This window comes from Oncorhynchus nerka, linkage group LG16, assembly GCF_034236695.1.
Source record: "Oncorhynchus nerka isolate Pitt River linkage group LG16, Oner_Uvic_2.0, whole genome shotgun sequence".
Taxonomy (NCBI): Eukaryota; Metazoa; Chordata; class Actinopteri; order Salmoniformes; family Salmonidae; genus Oncorhynchus; species Oncorhynchus nerka.
In genome coordinates, this window is record NC_088411.1 from 48,785,487 (window position 1) to 48,813,474 (window position 27,988).

Genomic DNA, 27,988 nt, shown 5'->3' on the forward strand with positions numbered 1-27,988 from the left:
AATGCTTGTGCTTCTAGTTCCGACAATGCAGTGATAACCAACAAGTAATCTAACTAACAATTCCAAAACTACTGTCTTATACACAGTGTAAGGGGATAAGGAATATGTACATAAGGATATATGAGTGAGTGATGGTACAGAGCAGCATACAGTAGATGGTATCGAGTACAGTATATACATATGAGATGAGTATGTAGACAAAGTAAACAAAGTGGCATAGTTAAAGTGGCTAGTGATACATGTATTACATAAGGATGCAGTCGATGATGTAGAGTACAGTATATACGTATGCATATGAGATGAATAATGTAGGGTAAGTAACATTATATAAGGTAGCATTGTTTAGCTGAAAATGTAATAAATGGGTGTTACGTGTCAATGAGTGAAGAGGTGTGGAGTCAGGCGCAGAGAGCAATGGATGTGGGAAAAACAACACGCTTTAATGTCCTGGAAACATAACATGAACAAAAGTGGAAACACAAATGAACAGAAATATAAACGGACAGCGTGAAACCCAAATGCCAACAAAAATACACTCAACCAAAGAAACAGGAGAACAAGCCCGCACGAAACAGAAGCGGGCTGAACAGACTATATATAACCCTATCCTAACAACCAAACAAGAAACAGGTGATACCAATTAGACAGAACTAAACGAACACAGAACAACGGATCAGCGATAGCTAGTAGACCGGCGACGACGACCGCCGAGCGCCACCCGAACAAGAAGGGGAGTCACCTTCGGTAATATTCGTGACAGTACCCCCCTCCTGACGCATAGCTCCCGCAGCGCGCCGACGCCGGCCTCGGGGACGATCCGGACGGAGGCGATGGAATTCACTCAACATAGATGGCTCTAGAATATCCCTCACCGGGACCCAGCACCTCTCCTCCGGACCGTACCCCTCCCAGTCAACGAGGTACTGCAAGCCTCTCACCCGGCGTCTAGAGTCCAGAATGGCTCGTATCTTGTACGCCGGGGACCCCTCGATGTCCAGAGGGGGCGGAGGAACCTCCGGAACCTCATCTTCCTGCATAGGACCAGCTACCACCGGCCTGAGAAGAGACACATGAAATGAGGGGTTAATACGATAATATGAAGGAAGTAATAATCAATAACAAACCTCATTTATTCTCCTCAGGACTTTAAATGGCCCTATACACTGCGGACCCAGCTTCCGGCAGGGCAAGCGGAGAGGCAGGTTTCGGGTCGAGAGCCAGACCCTGTCCCCAGGTGCAAACACGGGGGCCTCACTGCGGTGACGGTCAGCGCTCTTCTTCTGCCTTATACTCGCTTGGCGTAATGACTCTTGGACCGCCCTCCAGGTCTCCTTAGAGCGCTGTACCCACTCCTCCACCGCAGGAGCCTCAGTCTGGCTCTGATGCCACGGTGCCAGGACTGGCTGGTACCCCAACACGCACTCAAATGGTGACATGTTGGTAGAGGAGTGGCTTAGCGAGTTCTGGGCTATTTCTGCCCAGGGAATATATCTCGCCCACTCCCCTGGCCGGTCCTGGCAATACGACCGCAGAAACTTACCCACCTCCTGGTTCACTCTCTCCACCTGCCCATTACTCTCCGGGTGATACCCCGAGGTCAGGCTGACCGAGACCCCCAGACGTTCCATAAATGCCCTCCAAACACGGGAGATAAATTGGGGGCCCCGATCAGAAACTATATCCTCGGGCACCCCGTAGTGCCGGAAGACATGGGTGAAAAGAGCTTCCGCAGTCTGTAGGGCCGTAGGGAGACCGGGCAATGGGATAAGACGGCAGGACTTAGAGAACCGATCCACAACGACCAGGATTGTAGTGTTACCCTGAGAGGGGGGGAGGTCAGTAAGAAAATCCACCGAAAGATGGGTCCAAGGCCGTTGTGGAACGGGAAGAGGTTGTAATTTACCTCTTGGCAGGTGTCTAGGAGCCTTACTCTGGGCGTACACCGAACAGGAGGAAACATAGAATCGCACATCCCTCCTCAAAGTGGGCCACCAGTACTTCCTCTCCAGACCTCTCACTGTCCTTTAAATACCTGGGTGACCCGCCGAGGGTAGACAATGAGCCCATCGAATCAATTGATCACGGACAGCCAGAGGCACGTACCTACGACCCTCCGGACACTGTGGAGGCGCAGGTTCCCCCCTTAGCGCCCGCTCGATGTCCGCGTCCACATCCCATACTACTGGTGCCACCAGCTTAGCTGCCGGAATGATGGGAGTAGGATCGATGGACCTGTCCTCAGTGTCATAGAGTCTTGACAGCACGTCAGCCTTAGTGTTGAGAGAACCTGGTCTATACGAGATAGTGAAACGAAATCTGGTGAAAAACATGGCCCACCTTGCCTGACGAGGATTCAGTCTCCTAGCTGATCGGATATACTCCAGGTTACGATGGTCAGTCCAGATAAGGAAAGGGTGCTTAGCCCCCTCAAGCCAGTGTCTCCACACCTTCAGGGCCTTAACCATAGCCAACAACTCCCTATCCCCCACATCATAATTCCGCTACGCTGGCCCGAGTTTCTTTGAAAAAAAGGCACAGGGGCGGAGTTTCGGAGGCACACCCGAACGCTGTGAGAGCACCGCTCCAACCCCAGCCTCGGATGCGTCCACCTCTACTATAAACGCCAAAGAAGGGTCCGGATGTGCCAACACCGGCGCCTCAGTAAACATCGCCTTCAACTTATGAAAAGCTCCGTTCGCCTCTGCTGACCACTGCAAACGCGCCGACCCCCCCTTCAGCAGTGAGGTAATAGGGGCAGCTACCTGACCAAAACCCTGGATAAACCTCCGGTAGTAATTGGCAAATCCCAAGAACCGCTGCACCTCCTTTATCGTGGTCGGAGTCGGCCAATTACGCACGGCCTTTATGCGGTCACCCTCCATTACCAAACCAGAGCTGGAAATGCGATAACCCAGGAAGGAAACTGATTGTTTGGAAAACTCACATTTCTCCGCCTTCACATACAGGTCATGCTCCAGCAGTCGTCTAAGAACCTTGCGCACAAGAGATACATGCGCAGTGCGTGTAGCGGAGTAGATGAAAATATCGTCAATATACACCACTACACCCTGTCCGTGCAGGTCTCTGAGTATTTCATCCACAAAGGATTGAAATATAGCTGGAGCATTCTTTAAACCGTATGGCATGACGAGGTACTCATAATGGCCCGACGTAGTGCTAAATGCAGTTTTCCACTCATCTCCCTCCCGAATACGCACCAGATTATAAGCACTCCTGAGATCCAGTTTAGTGAAGAACTGCGCTCCGTGAAATGATTCCACTGCCGTAGCAATGAGAGGTAGTGGGTAACTAAAACCCACCGTGATGGAATTTAGACCTCTATAATCAATACACGGACGTAAACCACCATCTTTTTTCTTCACAAAAAAGAAACTCGAAGAGACAGGTGACATGGAGGGCTGAATGTACCCCTGTCCCAGAGCCTCGGTGATATAAGTTTCCATAGCCACCTTCTCCTCCTGGGACAAAGGATACACATGACTCCTGGGGAGTGCAGCGTTACCCTGGAGATTTATCACACAATCCCCCTGCCTATGGGGTGGTAATTGGGTCGCTTTCTTTTTACTGAAAACGATAGCCAAATCGTCATACTCAGCTGGAATGCGCACGGTGGAAACCTGGTCTGGACTCTCCACCGTTGTCGCACCGATGGAAACCCCTACACACCTGCCTGAACACTCATCAGACCACCCCTGTAGAGTTCCCTGTTTCCACAAAATCGTAGGATTATGAATAGCTAGCCAGGGAATCCCCAGAACAACTGGAAACGCAGGTGAATCGATAAGGAACAAACTAATTCGCTCCTTGTGATTCCCCTGCGTAATCATCTCCAACGAAATTGTGGCTTTCTTCACCAGCCCTGACCCTAATGGTCGACTATCTAAAGAGTGCACGGGAAAAGGGGGGTCTACTTTTACTAACGGAATCCTCAACCTCTGAGCGAGTCCGCGATCTATAAAGTTTCCAGCTGCGCCTGAATCTACCAGTGACTTATGCTGGAGAGAAGGAGAATAATTCAGGAAACAAATTAATAGGAACATGTGACCAACAGGAAACTCTGGGAGAGTGTGGTGCTTACTCACCTGGGGTGACCGATGAGTGTTCTGCCTGCCCTCACGATTCCCAGATTAATTCCTCCAGCACCGACCAGACGTGTGCCCTCTCCGGCCACAACTGGTACAGGAGGAGCTTCCTCCTCCGATCTCCCTTGACGCAGTCCCTCCTAGCTCCATCGGGATAGGGGCAGGAGGATCAGGAGGTAGAACTGACAGGACCCTTTCAGAACGTCCACGAGCAGCTAGCAGATGGTCCGACCGGATCGACAGGTCTATCAGTCCATCCAGGCTAAGTGTAGTATCCCGACAGGCCAGCTCCCTACGGACGTCCTCTCTCAGGCTACACCTGTAATGGTCTATCAGGGCCCTGTCGTTCCACCCTGCTCCCGCAGCCAAGGTCCGGAACTCCAGCGCGAAGTCCTGCGCGCTCCTCGTCCCCTGTCTAAGATGGAACAATCTCTCACCCGCCGCTCGAACTTCTGGAGGGTGATCGAACACAGCCCTGAAACAGCGGATGAACTCCGGGTAGTTGTCCTTCGCTGAGTCGGGCCCGTTCCAGACCGCATTAGCCCACTCCAGGGCTCTACCGGTCAGGCAGGTGATGAGGACCCCTACTCTCTCCTCCTCCGAGGGGGCCGGCCGAACGGTGGCCAGGTAGAGGTCTAATTGCAGCAGGAATCCCTGGCACCCCGTCGCTGCTCCATTGTAATTCCTCGGAGGCGTAATGCGCAGAGCGCTGGAACCGGATCCAGATGGGGGAGATGGTAGAGTTGCTGGTAGGAGGGTCGGTGGGGTAGTAGTAGGGAAACCATTCCTCTCCCAACGATCCATCCTCTCCATCATCTGATCCATCGCTGATCCTAGGCGATGGAGGATGGACGTGTGATGTTGAACTCGCTCTTCCATAGTGGGAAGAGGAGTGGTCGCTGCTCCTGCTGACTCCATAGGAGGTGCGGGCTTCTGTTACGTGTCAATGAGTGAAGAGGTGTGGAGTCAGGCGCAGAGAGCAAAGGATGTGGGAAAAACAACACGCTTTAATGTCCTGGAAACATAACATGAACAAAAGTGGAAACACAAATGAACAGAAATATAAACGGACAGCGTGAAACCCAAATGCCAACAAAAATACACTCAACCAAAGAAACAGGAGAACAAGCCCGCACGAAACAGAAGCGGGCTGAACAGACTATATATAACCCTATCCTAACAACCAAACAAGAAACAGGTGATACCAATTAGACAGAACTAAACGAACACAGAACAACGGATCAGCGATAGCTAGTAGACCGGCGACGACGACCGCCGAGCGCCACCCGAACAAGAAGGGGAGTCACCTTCGGTAATATTCGTGACAATGGGGCTATCTCTGTACATACATTAGAGACATGTTATGATATTGAACCCTCTTCAGTTTATGCTCTGATGTTAGAGACTATTTTTTAAGATTAAGAACTCATGGCACAGAGTGGGAGACCATCTAACAGCACCAAAACAGAATCCTCAATTACGTGTTTTCAAATTCCCAAATTAGATATCTGTTGTTTCGCACGTACAGAAAGAGAGAAGTCCAAATAATACTGACACAATGTACAAAGAAAATATCTGTTGAAGACAGTAATGAGTCCACTATCCTAAAGTCTTCCAGCACCTGCAAATAAATTATCACCTAGAAACTAAATCCATTCTCAGACACCATGGACACATTTTGACCATCCAACCATAGAACTTAAGACGTTTTAGTACGGTGGGCTAAAACAGGGTCACACAGAGTATTTATTGGTAGCAGTAAACACATCTACGAAGGTATACACCTCACACACATAGTTATGGGCTGACAAAAAGACACCTGTGTCAGACATCGAGTTGATATGTATTACATTTTGAGTTTGCATCCCAATATTACAATTGATACACATCACAGACTGAAATATCACAAAACCACTTGACAATTATGCAATTAAAAAAAATATTCATTACATTCCACCCATGAGGCCACTAGGTCATTTTACTGCCAAACTAATGGTATGGTCCATAACTCATACCTTCCTCTTCCGCACTAAGGCCAATCAAACAAAAATGTTGCAATATTGAACGTTCCCCTCCCATTCCGCACATGTTCATGGGATACTTTTCCAAGGACGTGAGTGGACGCGGAACCAGACATGTGAATGGTCACAGAAGGTACACATTAGGCATTAGGTTAATTTATGTGTAGAAGATGAGTTCAGGTATCTGTCCCCCTTGGACTCCGGTTCCGTTGGTACTGTCTGACGAACACTGGAACTGAAACGTCACCTTCCCACACTGCACCTCCGTCATGCCTTCCTGTCCAAAGTAACTCAACTCGCTCCCATCCAGCACCACGCTGGCCGTGTAGAACATATCCGGTTCTATCTGCACAGGGTACTCAAACCACACGGGGAACGTGTTGCTAGAACCATCAGAGAAGTATTTACTCAGGTTCTGTCCGAGGAGAAGGCCCTGGCGTTTGAGCTCAATCTTAGCCGAGTACTCGGTCGATCCGCAGCTGGAGCCATAGAGGCCAAACCCAGCGATGAAGATGCGTTGGTCCACTGTGAACTGAATGCTGTCGCAGCGTCCCCGGTAGCGCCACTGGTTGCTCCGGTAGGCACAGGACTGGAAACGGTGGCATTGCTGAGGAGACAGGCCCTTCCGTGGTTGGCTGGCGAACAGGAGGTCCGGTTTCTTGGCTGCGGTGTACCACAGGAAGATGTCGTTGGTTTCGTTCAGGGTCAGGACGCCTGATTGAGCGGCACCATTAGCAAAGTCATCCAATGTCATGGTGGGGATGCGAATGAGGAATACGGCCTTGCCCAGCACCTACAAAAGAGAGAGGGTTGATTCATTCATTTATTCAAAAATATATGCAGTTGAAGTCGGAAGTTTACATACACCTTAACCAACTACATTTAAACTCAATTTTTCACAATTCCTGACATTTAATCCTAGTTAAAAATCCCTGTCTTAGGTCAGTTAGGATCACCCCTGTATTTTAAGAATGTGAAATATTAGAATTATAGTAGAGATAATGATTTATTTCAGCTTTAATTTCTTTCATCACATTCCCAGTGGGTCAGAAGTTTACATTAGTATTTGGTAGCATTGCCTTTAAATTGTTTAACTTGGGTCAAATATTTCAGGTAGCCTTCCACAAGCTTCCTACATAAGTTTGGTGAATTTTGGCCCATTCCTCCTGACAGAGCTGGTGTAACAGAGTCAGGTTAGTAGGCCTCCTTGCTCGCATACGCTTTCTCAGTTCTGCCCACAAAAATTGTTTGTACAGATGAACGTGGTACCTTCAGGCATTTGGAAATTGCTCCCAAGGATGAACCAGACTTGTGGAGGTCTAAAATAAATTCTGATGTCTATGCGGATTTCTTTTGATTTTCCCATGATGTCAAGCAGAGAGGCACTGGATTTGAAGGTAGGTCTTGAAATACATCCACAGGTACACTCCAATTGACTCAAATGATGTCAATTAGCCTATCAGAAGCTTCTAAAGCCATGGCATCATTTTCTGGAATTTTCCTTGCTGTTTAAAGGCACAGTCAACTTAGTGTATGTAAACTTCTAACCCACTGGAATTGTGATGCAATGAATTATAAGTGAAATAATCTGTCTGTAAACAATTGTTGGGGAAAAAAAAAGTAGATGTCCTAACCGACTTGCCAAACTACAATTTGTTAACAAGAAATTTGTGGAGTGGTTGAAAAACGAGTTTTAATGACTTCAACCAAAGTGTATGTAAACTTCTGACTTCAACTGCATATATTAAAACCACACCTGGTAAAACCTAAATACTTAACACACTAGAAACTGAGAAGCCATACAAAGTACTCCTAAACATGCCATACTATTGTATAAGTATAAGATATCATCAATAATTACATTCATAAGGGAATGTAGTGACCTTCACCCAACACTCACATTAAGCATCTCCAATCCAAACTTAAATCTAGAATTGGCTTCCTATATCGCAACAAAGCATCCTTCACTCATGGTGCAAAACATACCCTTGTAAAACTGACCATCCTACCGATCCTCGACTTCGGCGATGTCATATATAAAATAGCCTCCAACTCTACTCAACAAATTGGATGCAGTCTATCACAGTGCCATCCGTTTTGTCACCAAAGCCCCATACACTACCCACCATTGCGACCTGTACACTCTCGTTGGTTGTCTCTCGCTTCATACTCGTCGCCACTGGCTACAGGTCATCTAAAAGACTCTGCTAGCTCACTGGCAACCCCACTCGTAGCATGCGCTCCAGCAGATATATCTCACTGGTCACCCCAAAAGCCAATTCCTCATTGGTCGCCTTTCCTTCCAGTTCTCTGCTGCCAATGACTGGAACAAACTGCAAAAATCACTGAAGCTGGAGACCCATATCTCCCTCACTAACTTTAAGCACCAGCTGTCAGAGCAGCTCACAGATCACTGCACCTGTACATAGCCCATCTGTAAACAGCCCATCTATCTAGCCCATCTATCTAGCTCATCCCCATACTGTATACATTTATTTAAATTGCTCCTTTGCACCCCAGTATCTCTACCTGCACATTCATCTTCTGCACATCTACCATTCCAGTGTTTAATTGCTATATTGTAATTACTTCGCCACCATGGCCTATTTATTGCCTTAACTCCCTTATCTTACCGCATTTCACTCACTGTATATAGACTTTTTCTTTTCTTTTTCTCTATTGTATTATTGACTGTATGTTTTGTTTATTCCATGTGTAACTCTGTGTGTTATATGTGTCAAATTGTTATGCTTTATCTTGGCCAGGTCGCAGTTGCAAATGATAACTTGTTCTCAACTAGCCTACCTGGTTAAATAAAGGTTTTCTCAACTAGCCTACCTGGTTAAATAAAAGTGTTCTCAACTAGCCTACCTGGTTAAATAAAAGTGTTCTCAACTAGCCTACCTGGTTAAATAAAGGTGAAATAAACATTTTAGAAACCACCTGGCAACCTCGTCAACCTCTTGCCAAAATGGCTAAAATGTTGGGTTGCTAGTTACTGTCATTGTTGCTGTAATTCCAGTTAGTAATACCTTGCGTTTGTTGTCGATGGAGGTGGTGAGGTCCTGTCTCTGACACTCTGCTTCGGCCCAGCTCAGAGCTGCCTCAAACACCACCTCCTCTTTGGCGTTGAGGGTCTCTCTCTGGAGGATACTCTCTAGTGTCTGGGAGTCGATGTGAGTGAAACCCTCCGACCGCAGGGCCAGCTCTGCCTGGGCATCAATCACCTGGTGGGATGGGGATGGACAGCGTGAATAATCTGTAGGCTATAGATGCGTTTTGGCTGCATCCTTCTTCAGCATGCAGAGACAACACACTGGTCAAATTGAAGATAACAGACAACATCAATGATAAACGCATTTTAGCCCAAAATATACAGATCAAAAATATAAAACACAACATGTGTTGATCCCATGTTTCATGAGATGAAATAAAACATCCCAGAAATGTTCCATACGCACAAAAAGCTGATTTTTCTCGAATGTGCACAACTTAGTTTACATCCCTGTTATAGGTAGCATTTCTCCTTTGCCAAGATAAACCTTCCACCTGATATGTGGCATATCAATAAACTGATTAACCCCCTAAGGTCAGTGTTTGCTCCCCAGAGGAAATCTAATTTGCAAATTAAGCTAGATGCTCTCTGTTCACTGCATCAGTCCACATCTGAAAGGTTAAAGAGATAGAGGTCTTTAGGTGTTTATCAGACCATGAGTCCCTAAAAGCGGCCTTCTCACAAAATCGTCTGTAGCGTCCGAACAGTTTGTTCTCCATTTTGCCCTACGACCCCAACAATAGTCTTGGGAATCGTCTGAAGTCAGTACAGCCAATCCGCCAACTTCTGTCTGTAGCGTTCAAACATTTACATTTACATTTAAGTCATTTAGCAGACGCTCTTATCCAGAGCGACTTACAAATTGGTGCGTTCACCTTATGACATCCAGTGGAACAGCCACTTTACAATAGTGCATCTAAATCTTTTAAGGGGGGGGTGAGAAGGATTACTTTATCCTATCCTAGGTATTCCTTAAAGAGGTGGGGTTTCAGGTGTCTCCGGAAGGTGGTGATTGACTCCGCTGTCCTGGCGTCGTGAGGGAGTTTGTTCCACCATTGGGGGGCCAGAGCAGCGAACAGTTTTGACTGGGCTGAGCGGGAACTGTACTTCCTCAGTGGTAGGGAGGCGAGCAGGCCAGAGGTGGATGAACGCAGTGCCCTTGTTTGGGTGTAGGGCCTGATCAGAGCCTGGAGGTACTGAGGTGCCGTTCCCGTCACAGCTCCGTAGGCAAGCACCATGGTCTTGTAGCGGATGCGAACTTCAACTGGAAGCCAGTGGAGGGAGCGGAGGAGCGGGGTGACGTGAGAGAACTTGGGAAGGTTGAACACCAGACGGGCTGCGGCGTTCTGGATGAGTTGTAGGGGTTTAATGGCACAGGCAGGGAGCCCAGCCAACAGCGAGTTGCAGTAGTCCAGACGGGAGATGACAAGTGCCTGGATTAGGACCTGCGCCGCTTCCTGTGTGAGGCAGGGTCGTACTCTGCGGATGTTGTAGAGCATGAACCTACAGGAACGGGCCACCGCCTTGATGTTAGTTGAGAACGACAGGGTGTTGTCCAGGATCACGCCAAGGTTCTTAGCGCTCTGGGAGGAGGACACAATGGAGTTGTCAACCGTGATGGCGAGATCATGGAGCGGGCAGTCCTTCCCCGGGAGGAAGAGCAGCTCCGTCTTGCCGAGGTTCAGCTTGAGGTGGTGATCCGTCATCCACACTGATATGTCTGCCAGACATGCAGAGATGCGATTCGCCAAAAAACTTTGGGATACACACTAACATGACCCCTCTGTGGAAAGATGAGACTCTCACAACCACTCACACATTGTTGTTTTGCTGTTAGGACTCCCACAGGCCTCACAACCACTCACACATTGTGGTTTTGCTGTTAGGACTCCCACAGGCCTCACAACCACTCACACATTGTTGTTTTGCTGTTAGGACTCCCACAGGCCTCACAACCACTCACACATTGTTGTTTTGCTGTTAGGACTCCCACAGGCCTCACAACCACTCACACATTGTGGTTTTGCTGTTAGGACTCCCACAGGCCCCACAACCACTCACACATTGTTGTTTTGCTGTTAGGACTCCCACAGGCCTCACAACCACTCACACATTGTTGTTTTGCTGTTAGGACTCCCACAGGCCCCACAGGACTTGTCTGAAGGTCCCTCGGTACCAGTTGAAAACATGTATGGAAGTATATATGGAGACTGTTTAGAACCAACAATTAAATACTAATATTAAATAAACTGTTTCCTGATGTTTCTTCTATTTCTCAGATATAGATACAGATATATCTCAGACACGTCAGAACAAACTTTCTTTAGATATTTTGATGGGGGACTATGTGTTGTTCTATGTAGTGATTATGTGACAGGTTACCAAAAATGTTACGCCCCTGAAAACAGGGGAGAAATAAATATGTAACATTTTTCATTTAATACATGTGTTTGATACTTCAAGGGGTCTTACAATTTCTAAATCAAGTAGCAAAAAAAATAAAATCATGGTTATGGCCTTAATAAAAAAATTAATTATATCTTAGTAGAAGCCCTCCCCCTCACCCACCTCCATCGGCTTGGACAGGGCTTAGACTCACAATGCCACAGATTTTTCAAGTTTTGAGGGAGCATGCAATTGGCATGCTGACTGTAGGAGTGTCCAAAAGAGCTGTTGCCAGAGAATTGAATGTTAATTTCTCTACCATAAGCAACCTCCAACGTAGTTTTAGAGAATTTGGCAGAAAGACCAACTTGCCTCACAAACGCAAGACCACGTGTAACTTTGTTAGCCCAGGACCTCCACATCCAGCTTCTTCACCTGCGGGATCGTCTGAGACCGTCCACCCGGACAGCTGATGAAACTGTGGGTTTGCACAACCAAATAATTTCTCTACAAACTGTCAGTAACTGTTTCATCCATCTCTTTGACTCATCATCCTGTGACCTGACTACAGTTCGGTTTTGTAACCGACAAAATGCTCACCTTCAATGGCCACTGCAATCCTGGAGAAGTGTGCTCTTCACAGAGTAATCCAGGTTTCAACTGTACCGGGCAGATGGCAGACAGCGTGTATGGTGTCGTGTTGTCGAGCGGTTTGCTGATGTCAACGTTGTGAACAGAGTTCCTCATGGTGGTGGTGGTGGTATGGTATTGGCAGGCATAAGCTATGGACAACAAACACTATTGCATTTTATCTATGGCAATTTGAATGCACAGAGATACCATGTCGAGGTCCTGAGGCCCATTGTCGTGCCATTCAGCCACCCCCAACACCTCATGTTTCAGAATGATAATGCACGGCCCCATGTCACAAGGATCTGTACACATTTCCTGGAAGCTGAAAACGTCCCACTTCTTCCAAGGCCTGCATACTCAGACATGCCACTGATTGAGCATGTTTGGGATGCTCTGGATCGACATGTACGACAGCGTGTTCTAGTTCCCGTCAATATCCAGCAACTTCACACAGCCATTGAAGAGGAGTGGGTCAACATTCCACAGACCCCAATCAACAGCCTGATCAACTCTATGTGAAGGAGATGTGTCGCGCTGCATGAGGCAAATGGTGGAATCAGATACTGACTGGTTTTCTGATCCACAGCAGATACTGACTGGTTTTCTGATCCACAGCAGATACTGACTGGTTTTCTGATCCACACCAGATACTGACTGGTTTTCTGATCCACAGCAGATACTGACTGGTTTTCTGATCCACACCAGATACTGATTGGTTTTCTGATCCACAGCAGATACTGACTGGTTTTCTGATCCAGGCCCCGACCAACAGATGCATATCTGTATTCCCAGTCATGTGATATCCATAGATTTTGTCCTAATTTCTTTATTTCAATTGACTGATTTCTTTATATAAACTGTAACTCAAGTCAGCTTTAAAATTGTTGCATTTTGATTTTTATATTTTTGTGTAGCGTATATTCGTAGCATTATATACGACAGTACCCATAATGCCCTATCCCTATGTAACATATCCTGTTCTATCTTAGGAAAGATGTTCCTGAACCTATTATAGTGACCCATCTTCTTTCCAATAAATGCTGTCAGAAGTAAAACTACCTTCTTATCAAAACACTATTCACAAAAAGGTTTCTCACTGTCTCCTTGTCAGTACAATATTCACAAAGGTTTCTCACTGTCTCCTTGTCAGTACAATATTCACAAAGGTTTCCCACTGGCTCCTTGTCAGTACAATATTCACAAAAAGGTTTCTCACTGTCTCCTTGTCAGTACAATATTCACAAAGGTTTCTCACTGGCTCCTTGTCAGTACAATATTCACAAAGGTTTCTCACTGTCTCCTTGTCAGTACAATATTCACAAAAAAGGTTTCCCACTCTCTCCTTGTCAGTACAATATTCACAAAGGTTTCTCACTGTCTCCTTGTCAGTACAATATTCACAAAAAAGGTTTCTCACTCTCTCCTTGTCAGTACAATATTCACAAAGGTTTCCCACTGTCTCCTTGTCAGTACAATATTCACAAAGGTTTCTCACTGCCTCCTTGTCAGTACAATATTCACAAAGGTTTCTCACTGTCTCCTTGTCAGTACAATATTCACAAAAAAAGTTTCCCACTCTCTCCTTGTCAGTACAATATTCACAAAGGTTTCTCACTGTCTCCTTGTCAGTACAATATTCACAAAGGTTTCTCACTGTCTCCTTGTCAGTACAATATTCACAAAGGTTTCTCACTGTCTCCTTGTCAGTACAATATTCACAAAGGTTTCTCACTGTCTCCTTGTCAGTACAATATTCACAAAGGTTTCCCACTCTCTCCTTGTCAGTACAATATTCACAAAGGTTTCCCACTCTCTCCTTGTCAGTACAATATTCACAAAGGTTTCTCACCTCCCAGCATCGCTCGGTCAACTTAGGCTCCTCAAACAAACAGCTCTGTGAAAGCAGGACGCAGGCGTTCTTGGCTGAAAGGCTAGTCTCCAGAAAGTTAACACAGGCTCTGGCCAGGTGGGGCACAATGTACTTCTTAGCAGTGTAGAGCGTGGCCAGCACTGTGTCAGCATTCAGGTCTATCTCATCACAATAGATGTACCTGGGGATAGGTGCAGGTAGAGGGGTGGTTATTAGAAGAATAATTATAATTATAATAATATTATTTTCTTATCAGTTATTTTCGATTTGACTCTTATTATTGATGATTGATTAATGTACTGCTATAAAAAAAAGCTGTGTGAAATATTAGGTGTAGAAATCAGCATCTTTTCTTGTACTGAATTTATTCTCGACATCCCAAGGCCTATAACATTATCAGTGTACATTTCAACACTGTGTTTGTGTTCCAAATGGTACCTTGTTCCTATCATATCGCACTATATTTAACCAGGGACAATAGGGCTCTAGCTACAGTTTGATACGCGAGATACATGTGTATATATATATGTGTGTGAGTGTGTGTGTGAGTGTGTGTGTGTGTGTGTGTGTGTGTGTGTGTGTGTGTGTGTGTGTGTGTGTGTGTGTGTGTGAGTGAGTGAGTGAGTGAGTGAGTGAGTGAGTGAGTGAGTGAGTGAGTGAGTGAGTGAGTGAGTGAGTGAGTGAGTGAGTGAGAGAGAGAGAGAGAGAGAGAGAGAGAGAGAGAGAGAGAGAGAGAGAGAGAGAGAGAGAGAGAGAGAGAGAGAGAGAGAGAAAGAAAGATGATAACAATAATGAGAGAGAAAGGTTAAATTTGGAATTCAGAAATAGAGGGAGTTGAAGAGGAGAAAAAATGGACGTAAGAAAACTAGAGGACTTCTTCCTTACTTCAACATTGCCAGGAATGCAGCAGGCTCCATGTCCGGAATCCGGATTTCATCCTTGTTTTCCGCAAGCTCTCCATAAAACATGGCATGGAACACTGAACTGCCAACAGCGAGAACATACTGTTGGAGAGAGAGCATAGATGGTGAGACAGAGCATACTGTTGGAGAGAGAGCATAGATGGTGAGACAGAACATACTGTTGGAGAGAGAGAGCATAGATGGTGAGACAGAACATACTGTTGGAGAGAGAGAGCATAGATGGTGAGACAGAACATACTGTTGGAGAGAGAGCATAGATGGTGAGACAGAACATACTGTTGGAGAGAGAGCATAGATGGTGAGACAGAACATACTGTTGGAGAGAGAGCATAGATGGTGAGACAGAACATACTGTTGGAGAGAGAGCATAGATGGTGAGACAGAACATACTGTTGGAGAAAGAGCATAGATGGTGAGACAGAACATACTGTTGGAGAGAGAGCATAGATGGTGAGACAGAACATACTGTTGGAGAAAGAGCATAGATGGTGAGACAGAGAACTGGAAGACAGAACAGAAAGTTAACACAGGCTCTGGCCAGGTGGGGCACAATGTACTTCTTAGAAGTGTAGAGCTGTTGTAGAGAGAGACGAGATGGTGTGACAGAACTGGAAGACAGAACATACTGTTGGAGAGAGAGAGAAGAGATGGTGAGACAGAACATACTGTTGTAGAGAGAGAGAAGAGATGGTGAGACAGAACTGGAAGACAGAACATACTGTTGGAGAGAGAGAGAAGAGATGGTGAGACAGAACTGGAAGACAGAACATACTGTTGGAGAGAGAGAGAAGAGATGGTGAGACAGAACATACTGTTGGAGAGAGATGAGAGATGGTGAGACAGAACATACTGTTGGAGAGCGAGACGAGATGGTGAGACAGAACTGGATGACAGAACATACTGTTGGAGAGAGAGAGCATAGATGGTGAGACAGAACATACTGTTGGAGAGAGAGCATAGATGGTGAGACAGAACATACTGTTGGAGAGAGAGAGCATAGATGGTGAGACAGAACATACTGTTGGAGAGAGAGCATAGATGGTGAGACAGAACATACTGTTGGAGAGAGAGAGCATAGATGGTGAGACAGAACATACTATTGGAGAGAGAGAGAAAAGATGGTGAGAGAACATACTGTTGGAGAGAGAGAGAAGAGATGGTGAGACAGAACTGGAAGACAGAACATACTGTTGGAGAGAGAGAGAAGAGATGGTGAGACAGAACATACTATTGGAGAGAGAGAGAAGAGATGGTGAGACAGAACATACTGTTGGAGAGAGAGAGAGATGGTGAGACAGAACTGGAAGACAGAACATACTGTTGGAGAGAGAGAGACGAGATGGTGAGACAGAACATACTGTTGGAGAGAGAGAGAAGAGATGGTGAGACAGAACTGGAAGACAGAACATACTGTTGGAGAGAGAGAGAGATGGTGAGAGAACTGGAAGACAGAACATACTATTGGAGAGAGAGAAGAGATAGTGGAGGACAGTTAGATAAGTCTTATGTAGTGGAGGACAGTTAGATAAGTCTTAAGTAGTGGAGGACAGTTAGATAAGTCTTATGTAGTGGAGGACAGTTAGATAAAAGCCTTAAGTATCAGAGGACAGTTAGGTAAAAGCCTTAAGTATCAGAGGACAGTTAGGTAAAAGCCTTAAGTATCAGAGGACAGTTAGGTAAAAGCCTTAAGTATCAGAGGACAGTTAGGTAAAAGCCTTAAGTAGTGGAGGACAGTTAGGTAACAGTCGTATGTAGTGGAGGACAGTTAGATAACAGTCGTATGTAGTGGAGGACAGTTAGATAACAGTCGTATGTAGTGGAGGACAGTTAGATAAAAGCCTTAAGTATCAGAGGACAGTTAGGTAACAGTCGTATGTAGTGGAGGACAGTTAGGTAACAGTCGTATGTAGTGGAGGACAGTTAGGTAACAGTCGTATGTAGTGGAGGAAAGTTAGGTAAAAGCCTTATGTAGTGGAGGACAGTTAGGTAACAGTCGTATGTAGTGGAGGACAGTTAGGTAAAAGCCTTATGTAGTGGAGGACAGTTAGGTAAAAGTCGTATGTAGTGGAGGACAGTTAGGTAACAGTCGTATGTAGTGGAGGACAGTTAGGTAACAGTCGTATGTAGTGGAGGACAGTTAGGTAAAAGCCTTATGTAGTGGAGGACAGTTAGGTAACAGTCGTATGTAGTGGAGGACAGTTAGGTAACAGTCGTATGTAGTGGAGGACAGTTAGGTAAAAGTCGTATGTAGTGGAGGACAGTTAGGTAAAAGTCGTATGTAGTGGAGGACAGTTAGGTAACAGTCGTATGTAGTGGAGGACAGTTAGATAAAAGTCGTATGTAGTGGAGGACAGTTAGGTAAAAGCCTTATGTAGTGGAGGACAGTTAGATAACAGTCGTATGTAGTGGAGGACAGTTAGGTAACAGTCGTATGTAGTGGAGGACAGTTAGATAAAAGTCGTATGTAGTGGAGGACAGTTAGGTAACAGTCGTATGTAGTGGAGGACAGTTAGATAACAGTCGTATGTAGTGGAGGACAGTTAGATAACAGTCGTATGTAGTGGAGGACAGTTAGGTAACAGTCGTATGTAGTGGAGGACAGTTAGATAAAAGTCGTATGTAGTGGAGGACAGTTAGATAACAGTCGTATGTAGTGGAGGACAGTTAGGTAAAAGTCGTATGTAGTGGAGGACAGTTAGATAAAAGTCGTATGTAGTGGAGGACAGTTAGGTAAAAGTCGTATGTAGTGGAGGACAGTTAGATAAAAGTCGTATGTAGTGGAGGACAGTTAGATAAAAGTCGTATGTAGTGGAGGACAGTTAGGTAACAGTCGTATGTAGTGGAGGACAGTTAGGTACCAGTCGTATGTAGTGGAGGACAGTTAGGTAAAAGCCTTATGTAGTGGAGGACAGTTAGATAAAAGGCGTATGTAGTGGAGGACAGTTAGGTAAAAGCCTTATGTAGTGGAGGACAGTTAGATAACAGTCGTATGTAGTGGAGGACAGTTAGGTAAAAGTCGTATGTAGTGGAGGACAGTTAGATAAAAGTCGTATGTAGTGGAGGACAGTTAGGTAACAGCCTTAAGTAGTGGAGGACAGTTAGATAACAGTCGTATGTAGTGGAGGACAGTTAGATAACAGTCGTAAGTAGTGGAGGACAGTTAGGTAACAGTCGTATGTAGTGGATGACAGTTAGATAACAGTCGTATGTAGTGGAGGACAGTTAGGTAAAAGCCTTAAGTAGTGGAGGACAGTTAGATAACAGTCGTATGTAGTGGAGGACAGTTAGGTAAAAGTCGTATGTAGTGGAGGACAGTTAGGTAACAGTCGTATGTAGTGGAGGAAAGTTAGGTAAAAGCCTTATGTAGTGGAGGACAGTTAGGTAACAGTCGTATGTAGTGGAGGACAGTTAGGTAAAAGCCTTATGTAGTGGAGGACAGTTAGGTAAAAGTCGTATGTAGTGGAGGACAGTTAGGTAACAGTCGTATGTAGTGGAGGACAGTTAGGTAACAGTCGTATGTAGTGGAGGACAGTTAGGTAAAAGCCTTATGTAGTGGAGGACAGTTAGGTAACAGTCGTATGTAGTGGAGGACAGTTAGGTAACAGTCGTATGTAGTGGAGGACAGTTAGGTAAAAGTCGTATGTAGTGGAGGACAGTTAGGTAAAAGTCGTATGTAGTGGAGGACAGTTAGGTAACAGTCGTATGTAGTGGAGGACAGTTAGATAAAAGTCGTATGTAGTGGAGGACAGTTAGGTAAAAGCCTTATGTAGTGGAGGACAGTTAGATAACAGTCGTATGTAGTGGAGGACAGTTAGGTAACAGTCGTATGTAGTGGAGGACAGTTAGATAAAAGTCGTATGTAGTGGAGGACAGTTAGGTAACAGTCGTATGTAGTGGAGGACAGTTAGATAACAGTCGTATGTAGTGGAGGACAGTTAGATAACAGTCGTATGTAGTGGAGGACAGTTAGGTAACAGTCGTATGTAGTGGAGGACAGTTAGATAAAAGTCGTATGTAGTGGAGGACAGTTAGATAACAGTCGTATGTAGTGGAGGACAGTTAGGTAAAAGTCGTATGTAGTGGAGGACAGTTAGATAAAAGTCGTATGTAGTGGAGGACAGTTAGGTAAAAGTCGTATGTAGTGGAGGACAGTTAGATAAAAGTCGTATGTAGTGGAGGACAGTTAGATAAAAGTCGTATGTAGTGGAGGACAGTTAGGTAACAGTCGTATGTAGTGGAGGACAGTTAGGTACCAGTCGTATGTAGTGGAGGACAGTTAGGTAAAAGCCTTATGTAGTGGAGGACAGTTAGATAAAAGGCGTATGTAGTGGAGGACAGTTAGGTAAAAGCCTTATGTAGTGGAGGACAGTTAGATAACAGTCGTATGTAGTGGAGGACAGTTAGGTAAAAGTCGTATGTAGTGGAGGACAGTTAGATAAAAGTCGTATGTAGTGGAGGACAGTTAGGTAACAGCCTTAAGTAGTGGAGGACAGTTAGATAACAGTCGTATGTAGTGGAGGACAGTTAGATAACAGTCGTAAGTAGTGGAGGACAGTTAGGTAACAGTCGTATGTAGTGGATGACAGTTAGATAACAGTCGTATGTAGTGGAGGACAGTTAGGTAAAAGCCTTAAGTAGTGGAGGACAGTTAGATAACAGTCGTATGTAGTGGAGGACAGTTAGGTAAAAGTCGTATGTAGTGGAGGACAGTTAGGTAACAGTCGTATGTAGTGGAGGACAGTTAGATAACAGTCGTATGTAGTGGAGGACAGTTAGGTAAAAGTCGTATGTAGTGGAGGACAGTTAGATAACAGTCGTATGTAGTGGAGGACAGTTAGGTAACAGTCGTATGTAGTGGAGGACAGTTAGGTAACAGTCATATGTAGTGGAGGACAGTTAGGTAACAGTCGTATGTAGTGGAGGACAGTTAGGTAACAGTCGTATGTAGTGGAGGACAGTTAGATAACAGTCGTATGTAGTGGAGGACAGTTAGGTAACAGTCGTATGTAGTGGAGGACAGTTAGATAACAGTCGTATGTAGTGGAGGACAGTTAGATAAAAGTCGTATGTAGTGGAGGACAGTTAGATAACAGTCGTATGTAGTGGAGGACAGTTAGGTAAAAGTCGTATGTAGTGGAGGACAGTTAGGTAACAGTCGTATGTAGTGGAGGACAGTTAGGTAAAAGCCTTATGTAGTGGAGGACAGTTAGGTAAAAGCCTTAAGTAGTGGAGGACAGTTAGGTAACAGTCGTATGTAGTGGAGGACAGTTAGGTAACAGTCGTATGTAGTGGAGGACAGTTAGGTAACAGTCGTATGTAGTGGAGGACAGTTAGGTAAAAGTCGTATGTAGTGGAGGACAGTTAGGTAACAGTCGTATGTAGTGGAGGACAGTTAGGTAAAAGCCTTATGTAGTGGAGGACAGTTAGGTAAAAGTCGTATGTAGTGGAGGACAGTTAGATAACAGTCGTATGTAGTGGAGGACAGTTAGATAACAGTCGTATGTAGTGGAGGACAGTTAGGTAACAGTCGTATGTAGTGGAGGACAGTTAGATAACAGTCGTATGTAGTGGAGGACAGTTAGGTAAAAGTCGTATGTAGTGGAGGACAGTTAGGTAACAGTCGTATGTAGTGGAGGACAGTTAGATAACATTCGTATGTAGTGGAGGACAGTTAGGTAAAAGTCGTATGTAGTGGAGGACAGTTAGGTAACAGTCGTATGTAGTGGAGGACAGTTAGATAACAGTCGTATGTAGTGGAGGACAGTTAGGTAAAAGTCGTATGTAGTGGAGGACAGTTAGATAACAGTCGTATGTAGTGGAGGACAGTTAGATAACAGTCGTATGTAGTGGAGGACAGTTAGGTAAAAGTCGTATGTAGTGGAGGACAGTTAGGTAACAGTCGTATGTAGTGGAGGACAGTTAGGTAACAGTCGTATGTAGTGGAGGACAGTTAGGTAACAGTCGTATGTAGTGGAGGACAGTTAGGTAACAGTCGTATGTAGTGGAGGACAGTTAGATAACAGTCGTATGTAGTGGAGGACAGTTAGATAAAAGTCGTATGTAGTGGAGGACAGTTAGATAACAGTCGTATGTAGTGGAGGACAGTTAGATAACAGTCGTATGTAGTGGAGGACAGTTAGATAACAGTCGTAAGTAGTGGAGGACAGTTAGGTAACAGTCGTATGTAGTGGAGGACAGTTAGATAACAGTCGTATGTAGTGGAGGACAGTTAGGTAAAAGCCTTAAGTAGTGGAGGACAGTTAGGTAACAGTCGTATGTAGTGGAGGACAGTTAGGTAAAAGTCGTATGTAGTGGAGGACAGTTAGGTAAAAGCCTTAAGTAGTGGAGGACAGTTAGGTAACAGTCGTATGTAGTGGAGGACAGTTAGGTAACAGTCGTATGTAGTGGAGGACAGTTAGGTAACAGTCGTATGTAGTGGAGGACAGTTAGGTAAAAGTCGTATGTAGTGGAGGACAGTTAGGTAACAGTCGTATGTAGTGGAGGACAGTTAGGTAAAAGCCTTATGTAGTGGAGGACAGTTAGGTAAAAGTCGTATGTAGTGGAGGACAGTTAGATAACAGTCGTATGTAGTGGAGGACAGTTAGATAACAGTCGTATGTAGTGGAGGACAGTTAGGTAACAGTCGTATGTAGTGGAGGACAGTTAGATAACAGTCGTATGTAGTGGAGGACAGTTAGGTAAAAGTCGTATGTAGTGGAGGACAGTTAGGTAACAGTCGTATGTAGTGGAGGACAGTTAGATAACAGTCGTATGTAGTGGAGGACAGTTAGGTAAAAGTCGTATGTAGTGGAGGACAGTTAGGTAACAGTCGTATGTAGTGGAGGACAGTTAGATAACAGTCGTATGTAGTGGAGGACAGTTAGGTAAAAGTCGTATGTAGTGGAGGACAGTTAGATAACAGTCGTATGTAGTGGAGGACAGTTAGATAACAGTCGTATGTAGTGGAGGACAGTTAGGTAAAAGTCGTATGTAGTGGAGGACAGTTAGGTAACAGTCGTATGTAGTGGAGGACAGTTAGGTAACAGTCGTATGTAGTGGAGGACAGTTAGGTAACAGTCGTATGTAGTGGAGGACAGTTAGGTAACAGTCGTATGTAGTGGAGGACAGTTAGATAACAGTCGTATGTAGTGGAGGACAGTTAGATAAAAGTCGTATGTAGTGGAGGACAGTTAGATAACAGTCGTATGTAGTGGAGGACAGTTAGATAAAAGTCGTATGTCGCAGAGGTTATTTGAAATCATGCATCAATCAATCTAGTGATAAATGACCCCTCCTGTCTCAGCCTCCAGTATTTATGCTGCAGTAGTTTATGTGTTGGGGGGCTGGGGTCAGTTTGTTATATCAGGAGTACTTCTCCTGTCCTATTCGGTGTCCTGTGTGAATCTAGGTGTGCGTTCTCTAATTCTCTCCTTCTCTCTTTCTTTCTCTCTCTCGGAGGACCTGAGCCCTAGGACCATGTCCCAGGACTACCTGACATGATGACTCCTTGCTATCCCCAGTCCACCTGACCGTGCTGCTGCTCCAGTTTCAACTGTTCTGCCTTATTATTGTTCGACCATGCTGGTCGTTTATGAACATTTGAACATCTTGGCCATGTTCTGTTATAATCTCCACACGGCACAGCCAGAAGAGGACTGGCCACCCCACATAGCCTGGTTCCTCTCTAGGTTTCTTCCTAGGTTTTGGCCTTTCTAGGGAGTTTTTCCTAGCCACCGTGCTTCTACACCTGCATTGTTTGCTGTTTGGGGTTTTAGGCTGGGTTTCTGTACAGCACTTTGAGATATCAGCTGATGTACGAAATGTATAAATAAATGTGATTTGATTTAGATTTGATTTGATTTGATAAATGATCCCTACCTTAATCTCAAATATCACCCTTGGACCGTGCCGATCAGGAGAAGGGTTCAACCCCCGCCGGTTACACTCACCCTGTGTCCTGGAAGTCTCTGTGTCCCTCCTGTCTGTCCCACCACGAAATGAACGTCGGCCATCAACTCATTGTTGAACATCACAGAGTTTCTGAAAAACAGACCAGAGGAAGATCAAAGCCCTTCACCTGTGCTGTATGGCAATAGTAACTCTCATACACTACACGACCAACAGTATGTGGACAACTGCCCGTCCAACATCTCATTTCAAAATCATTGGTATTAATATTGAGTTGATCTGCCCTTTGCTGCTGTAACGGCCTCCACTCTTCTAGGAAGGCTTTCCACTAGGTCACTAGAATTCTATTCAGCCATAAGAGCATTAGTGAGGACAGGCAGCTTCAGTGTTCCAGTTCATACCAAAGTTGAGAAATGGGGTTGAGAAAAGGGCCAGTTTCACCTACCTCTCTATTATATTAGTTAGTTAGTGACACATAACTCTCTAGTATATTAGTTAGTTAGTGTCACGTACCTCTCTAGTTAGTTAGTGTCACCTACCTCTCTGGTATATTAGTTAGATCGTGTCACCTACCTCTCTAGTTAGATAGTGTCACCTACCTCTAGTTAGATAGTGTCACCTACCTCTAGTTATTTAGTGTCACCTACCTCTAGTTATTTAGTGTCACCTACCTCTCTAGTTAGTTAGTTTGTTAGTTAGTTAGTTAGTTAGTTAGTTAGTTAGTTAGTTAGTTTGTTAGTTAGTTAGTTAGTTAGTTAGTTAGTTAGTTAGTTTGTTAGTTAGTTAGTTAGTGTCACCTACCTCTCTAGTTAGTTAGTTTGTTAGTTAGTTAGTTAGTTTGTTAGTTAGTTAGTTAGTGTCACCTACCTCTCTAGTTTGTTAGTTTGTTAGTTAGTTAGTTAGTTAGTTTGTTAGTTAGTTAGTTAGTTTGTAAGTTAGTTAGTTAGTTAGTTAGTTTGTAAGTTTGTAAGTTAGTTAGTTAGTTTTAGTTAGTTAGTTAGTTAGTTTGTAAGTTAGTTAGTTAGTTTGTTAGTTAGTTAGTTAGTGTCACCTACCTCTCTAGTTAGTTAGTTAGTTTGTTATTTAGTTAGTTAGTTAGTTAGTTAGTTAGTTTGTTAGTTAGTTAGTTAGTGTCACCTACCTCTCTAGTTAGTTAGTTTGTTATTTAGTTAGTTAGTTAGTTAGTTAGTTTGTTAGTTAGTTAGTTAGTGTCACCTACCTCTCTAGTTAGTTAGTGTCACCTACCTCTCTGGTATATTAGTTAGATCGTGTCACCTACCTCTCTAGTATAGTAGTTAGTTAGTGTCACCTACCTCTAGTTAGTTAGTGTCACCTACCTCTAGTTATTTAGTGTCACCTACCTCTAGTTAGATAGTGTCACCTACCTCTAGTTAGTTAGTGTCACCTACCTCTAGTTAGATAGTGTCACCTACCTCTAGTTAGTTAGTGTCACCTACCTCTAGTTAGTTAGTGTCACCTACCTCTAGTTAGTTAGTGTCACCTACCTCTAGTTAGTTAGTGTCACCTACCTCTAGTTAGTTAGTGTCACCTACCTCTAGTTATTTAGTGTCACCTACCTCTAGTTAGATAGTGTCACCTACCTCTAGTTAGTTCGTGTCACCTACCTCTAGTTAGATAGTGTCACCTACCTCTAGTTAGTTAGTGTCATCTACCTCTAGTTAGTTAGTGTCACCTACCTCTAGTTAGTTAGTGTCACCTACCTCTAGTTAGTTAGTGTCACCTACCTCTAGTTAGTTCGTGTCACCTACCTCTAGTTATTTAGTGTCACCTACCTCTCTAGTTAGTTAGTTTGTTAGTTAGTTAGTTAGTTAGTTAGTTAGTGTCACCTACCTCTCTAGTTAGTTAGTGTCACCTACCTCTCTGGTATATTAGTTAGATCGTGTCACCTACCTCTATAGTATAGTAGTTAGTTAGTGTCACCTACCTCTAGTTAGTTAGTGTCACCTACCTCTAGATAGTTAGTGTCACCTACCTCTAGTTAGATAGTGTCACCTACCTCTAGTTAGATAGTGTCACCTACCTCTAGTTAGTTAGTGTCACCTACCTCTAGTTAGTTAGTGTCACCTACCTCTAGTTAGTTAGTGTCACCTACCTCTAGTTAGTTAGTGTCACCTACCTCTAGTTAGTTAGTGTCACCTACCTCTAGTTAGTTAGTGTCACCTACCTCTAGTTAGTTAGTGTCACCTACCTCTAGTTAGTTCGTGTCACCTACCTCTAGTTAGTTAGTGTCACCTACCTCTAGTTATTTAGTGTCACCTATCTCTCTAGTTAGTTAGTTAGTTAGTTAGTTAGTGTCACCTACCTCTCTAGTTAGTTAGTTAGTTAGTTAGTTAGTTAGTTAGTTAGTTAGTTAGTTAGTTAGTTAGTGTCACCTACCTCTCTAGTTAGTTAGTGTCATCTACCTCTCTAGTTAGTTAGTTAGTTAGTTAGTTTGTTAGTTAGTTAGTTAGTGTCACCTACCTCTCTAGTTAGTTAGTGTCATCTACCTCTCTAGTTAGTTAGTGTCACCTACCTCTCTAGTTAGTTAGTGCCATCTACCTCTCTGGTATATGAGTTAGTTGGTGTCACCTACCTCTCTAGTATATTAGTTAGTTAGTGTCACCTACCTTTAGTTAGTTAGTGTCACCTACCTCTCTAGTTAGTTAGTGTCATCTACCTCTCTGGTATATGAGTTAGTTGGTGTCACCTAACTCTCTGGTATATGAGTTAGTTGGTGTCACCTACCTCTCTAGTATATTAGTTAGTTAGTGTCACCCACCTCTCTAGTATATTAGTTAGTTAGTGTCACCTACCTCTCTAGTTAGTTAGTTATTGTCACCTACCTCTCTGGTATATGAGTTAGTTGGTGTCACCTACCTCTCTAGTATATTAGTTAGTTAGTGTCACCCACCTCTCTAGTATATTAGTTAGTTAGTGTCACCTACCTCTCTAGTTAGTTAGTTATTGTCACCTACCTCTCTAGTATATTAGTTAGTTAGTGTCACCTACCTCTAGTTAGTTAGTGTCACCTACCTCTCTGGTATATGAGTTAGTTGGTGTCACCTTCCTCTCTAGTATATTAGTTAGTTAGTATATGGGTTAGTTAGTATATGGGTTTGTTAGTTTGTTAGTTAGTTAGTAAGTTAGTGTCACCTACCTCTCTCATACGTTAGTTAGTGTCACCTACCTCCCTAGTAGATTAGTTAGTTAGTATATGGGTTAGTTAGTATATGGGTTAGTTAGTATATGGGTTAGTTAGTATATGGGTTAGTTAATAAGTTGGTTAGTTAGTTGGTTAGTTAGTATATGGGTTAGTTAGTATATGGGTTAGTTAGTATATGGGTTAGTATATGGGTTAGTTAGTATATGGGTTAGTTAGTATATGGGTTAGTTAATAAGTTGGTTAGTTAGTATATGGGTTAGTTAGTTTGTTAGTTAGTTGGTTAGTTAGTGTCACCTACCTCTCTCGTATAGTAGAGTACAGCCCCTGCCAGTTACAGTTCTGAATGTTGTTATTCAGGTTCTGTTGTTGGTTCTCCTGCACTGTGGTGGTGGACGACCCTTCACCCTGCTTCTTAGGGAAAATATCTGCCATCCTCTTTTTCTTCTTGTTCTTCAGGGTAATGATCTCGTAACACACCGGAGGCAGCTTGGACCCGGTACTGCCCCCGGCAGCGCTGCTGCTGTTTACTGTCTTTTTGGAGCTCCTGGAGCTCAGTGACTTGCTCTTGACTGACTCTGGGAGCATCAAGAGGAAGGTCAGACATTTCATGTTCCGGCCCTTTGCATCCACCATGAGTGTGTTGTCCCGCCGAGCAGTGGGAGTGTATGGAGAGGTGGGGGGGCTCGGACAGGACAGGACAGTGGAGAGCAAAGGGCAAAGAGTTAGTCAGTCAGAAATCCTCCTTCTACTGTACCGTCGGTTCATCTTTTAGGAAATAGTCACAAGGTTATCCTGCACTTTCTCTCTTCTCCTTCACTTTACTCAAGAAAACAGAAAGGTAGAATCTAATGCTTTTTCTGGAGAAGATAGACAGGAGCAATCCAAAGGAACTTTTCTTTTCCTCCAGTTTTCCTTTTTAAGTTTGATCTGGTGACAGACGGTCTTGTTGGGTACCCATCGCTATTCGTCCCAGAGACCATACCAATGAAATCCTTAGTGAAATCACTCTCCTCTCTCTTCTATCTTCTATCTCCTCTCTCCTCCGGTGAGTGCTGGCGTGACAGCCAAGAGATTTAGTGCAGCTGCAGTAGTCCTAAGGCAGACAGCCTGCTTTCTCTCTCTTTCTTTTCTCTCTCTCTCTTTCTCTCTCTATCTACCTTTCTCTCTGGTTCTCTATCCGTTCTTTCTCTCTCTGCTTATCTCTTTCTCTCTCTGTTTCTCCCTCTCTTTCTCTCCCGTTATCTCTCTCCTTCTCCGCTCTGTAACTCAGGTCCTGTCTCTCCTGCAGGATGCTCTCTGTGTAAAGCAGCTCCGGTGTCTGTGCTACACTCTGCTCCCTTCCTCCTGTATTCTGCTGACTACAGCAGATGAAAGGATGAGGCTGGAAAAGAAGGGAGAGAGAGAGAATGAGATAAACCCCCCCCCCCCACCACCACCATCAAGCAGCACAAGGCATCCCCAGCAATGTCAGCCAATAGGCACACTCGGGATCCCTGATTGGCTGTTGCAGTTGAGTGCAGTACAGTGCCTACTAGGATATGCTAAGTCAACTCCTTCTATTAAAGTGACAGCCATCGCCCCCTGAGAATGATATATGGCTGCACCCTATTCACTTTTTAGTGCACTACTTTGGACAGAGGTCTCTGGACAAAACTAGCGCACTTGTGTAGGGAATAGGGTGCCATTTGGGATGTCACTCCTAAAAATACGATTTGTTATATTGTAAATATTGTAAATACTAAGACAGGGAATTTTTACTAGGATTAAATGTCAGGAATAGTGAAAAACGGAGATTAAATGTATTTGGCTAAGGTGTATGTAAACTTCCGACTTCAACTGTACATATAATTTGTTATATTGTAAATATTGTAAATACTAAAGGGCAATTCTGATCTAAGAGGCCTTTGTATGGTCAGAATTTCCCTAA

General features: G+C 44.4%; 1 protein-coding gene across 1 annotated transcript; it reads right to left on the reverse strand.

The window, feature by feature from the left end:
- Window positions 1-421: 421 nt before the first annotated feature.
- LOC115121237 (BTB/POZ domain-containing protein 3-like) lies at window positions 422-27,445 on the reverse strand. The gene is made up of 7 exons (XM_065002718.1): window positions 26,360-27,445; window positions 22,940-23,030; window positions 14,953-15,071; window positions 14,047-14,248; window positions 9,157-9,351; window positions 4,104-6,917; window positions 422-1,056 (listed from the first exon to the last, which is right to left on the reverse strand). The coding sequence occupies exons 1-6, from the start codon at window positions 26,692-26,694 to the stop codon at window positions 6,282-6,284; spliced, it is 1,578 nt and encodes a 525-aa protein (XP_064858790.1). The 5' UTR covers window positions 26,695-27,445; the 3' UTR covers window positions 422-1,056; window positions 4,104-6,281.
- Window positions 27,446-27,988: the final 543 nt, after the last annotated feature.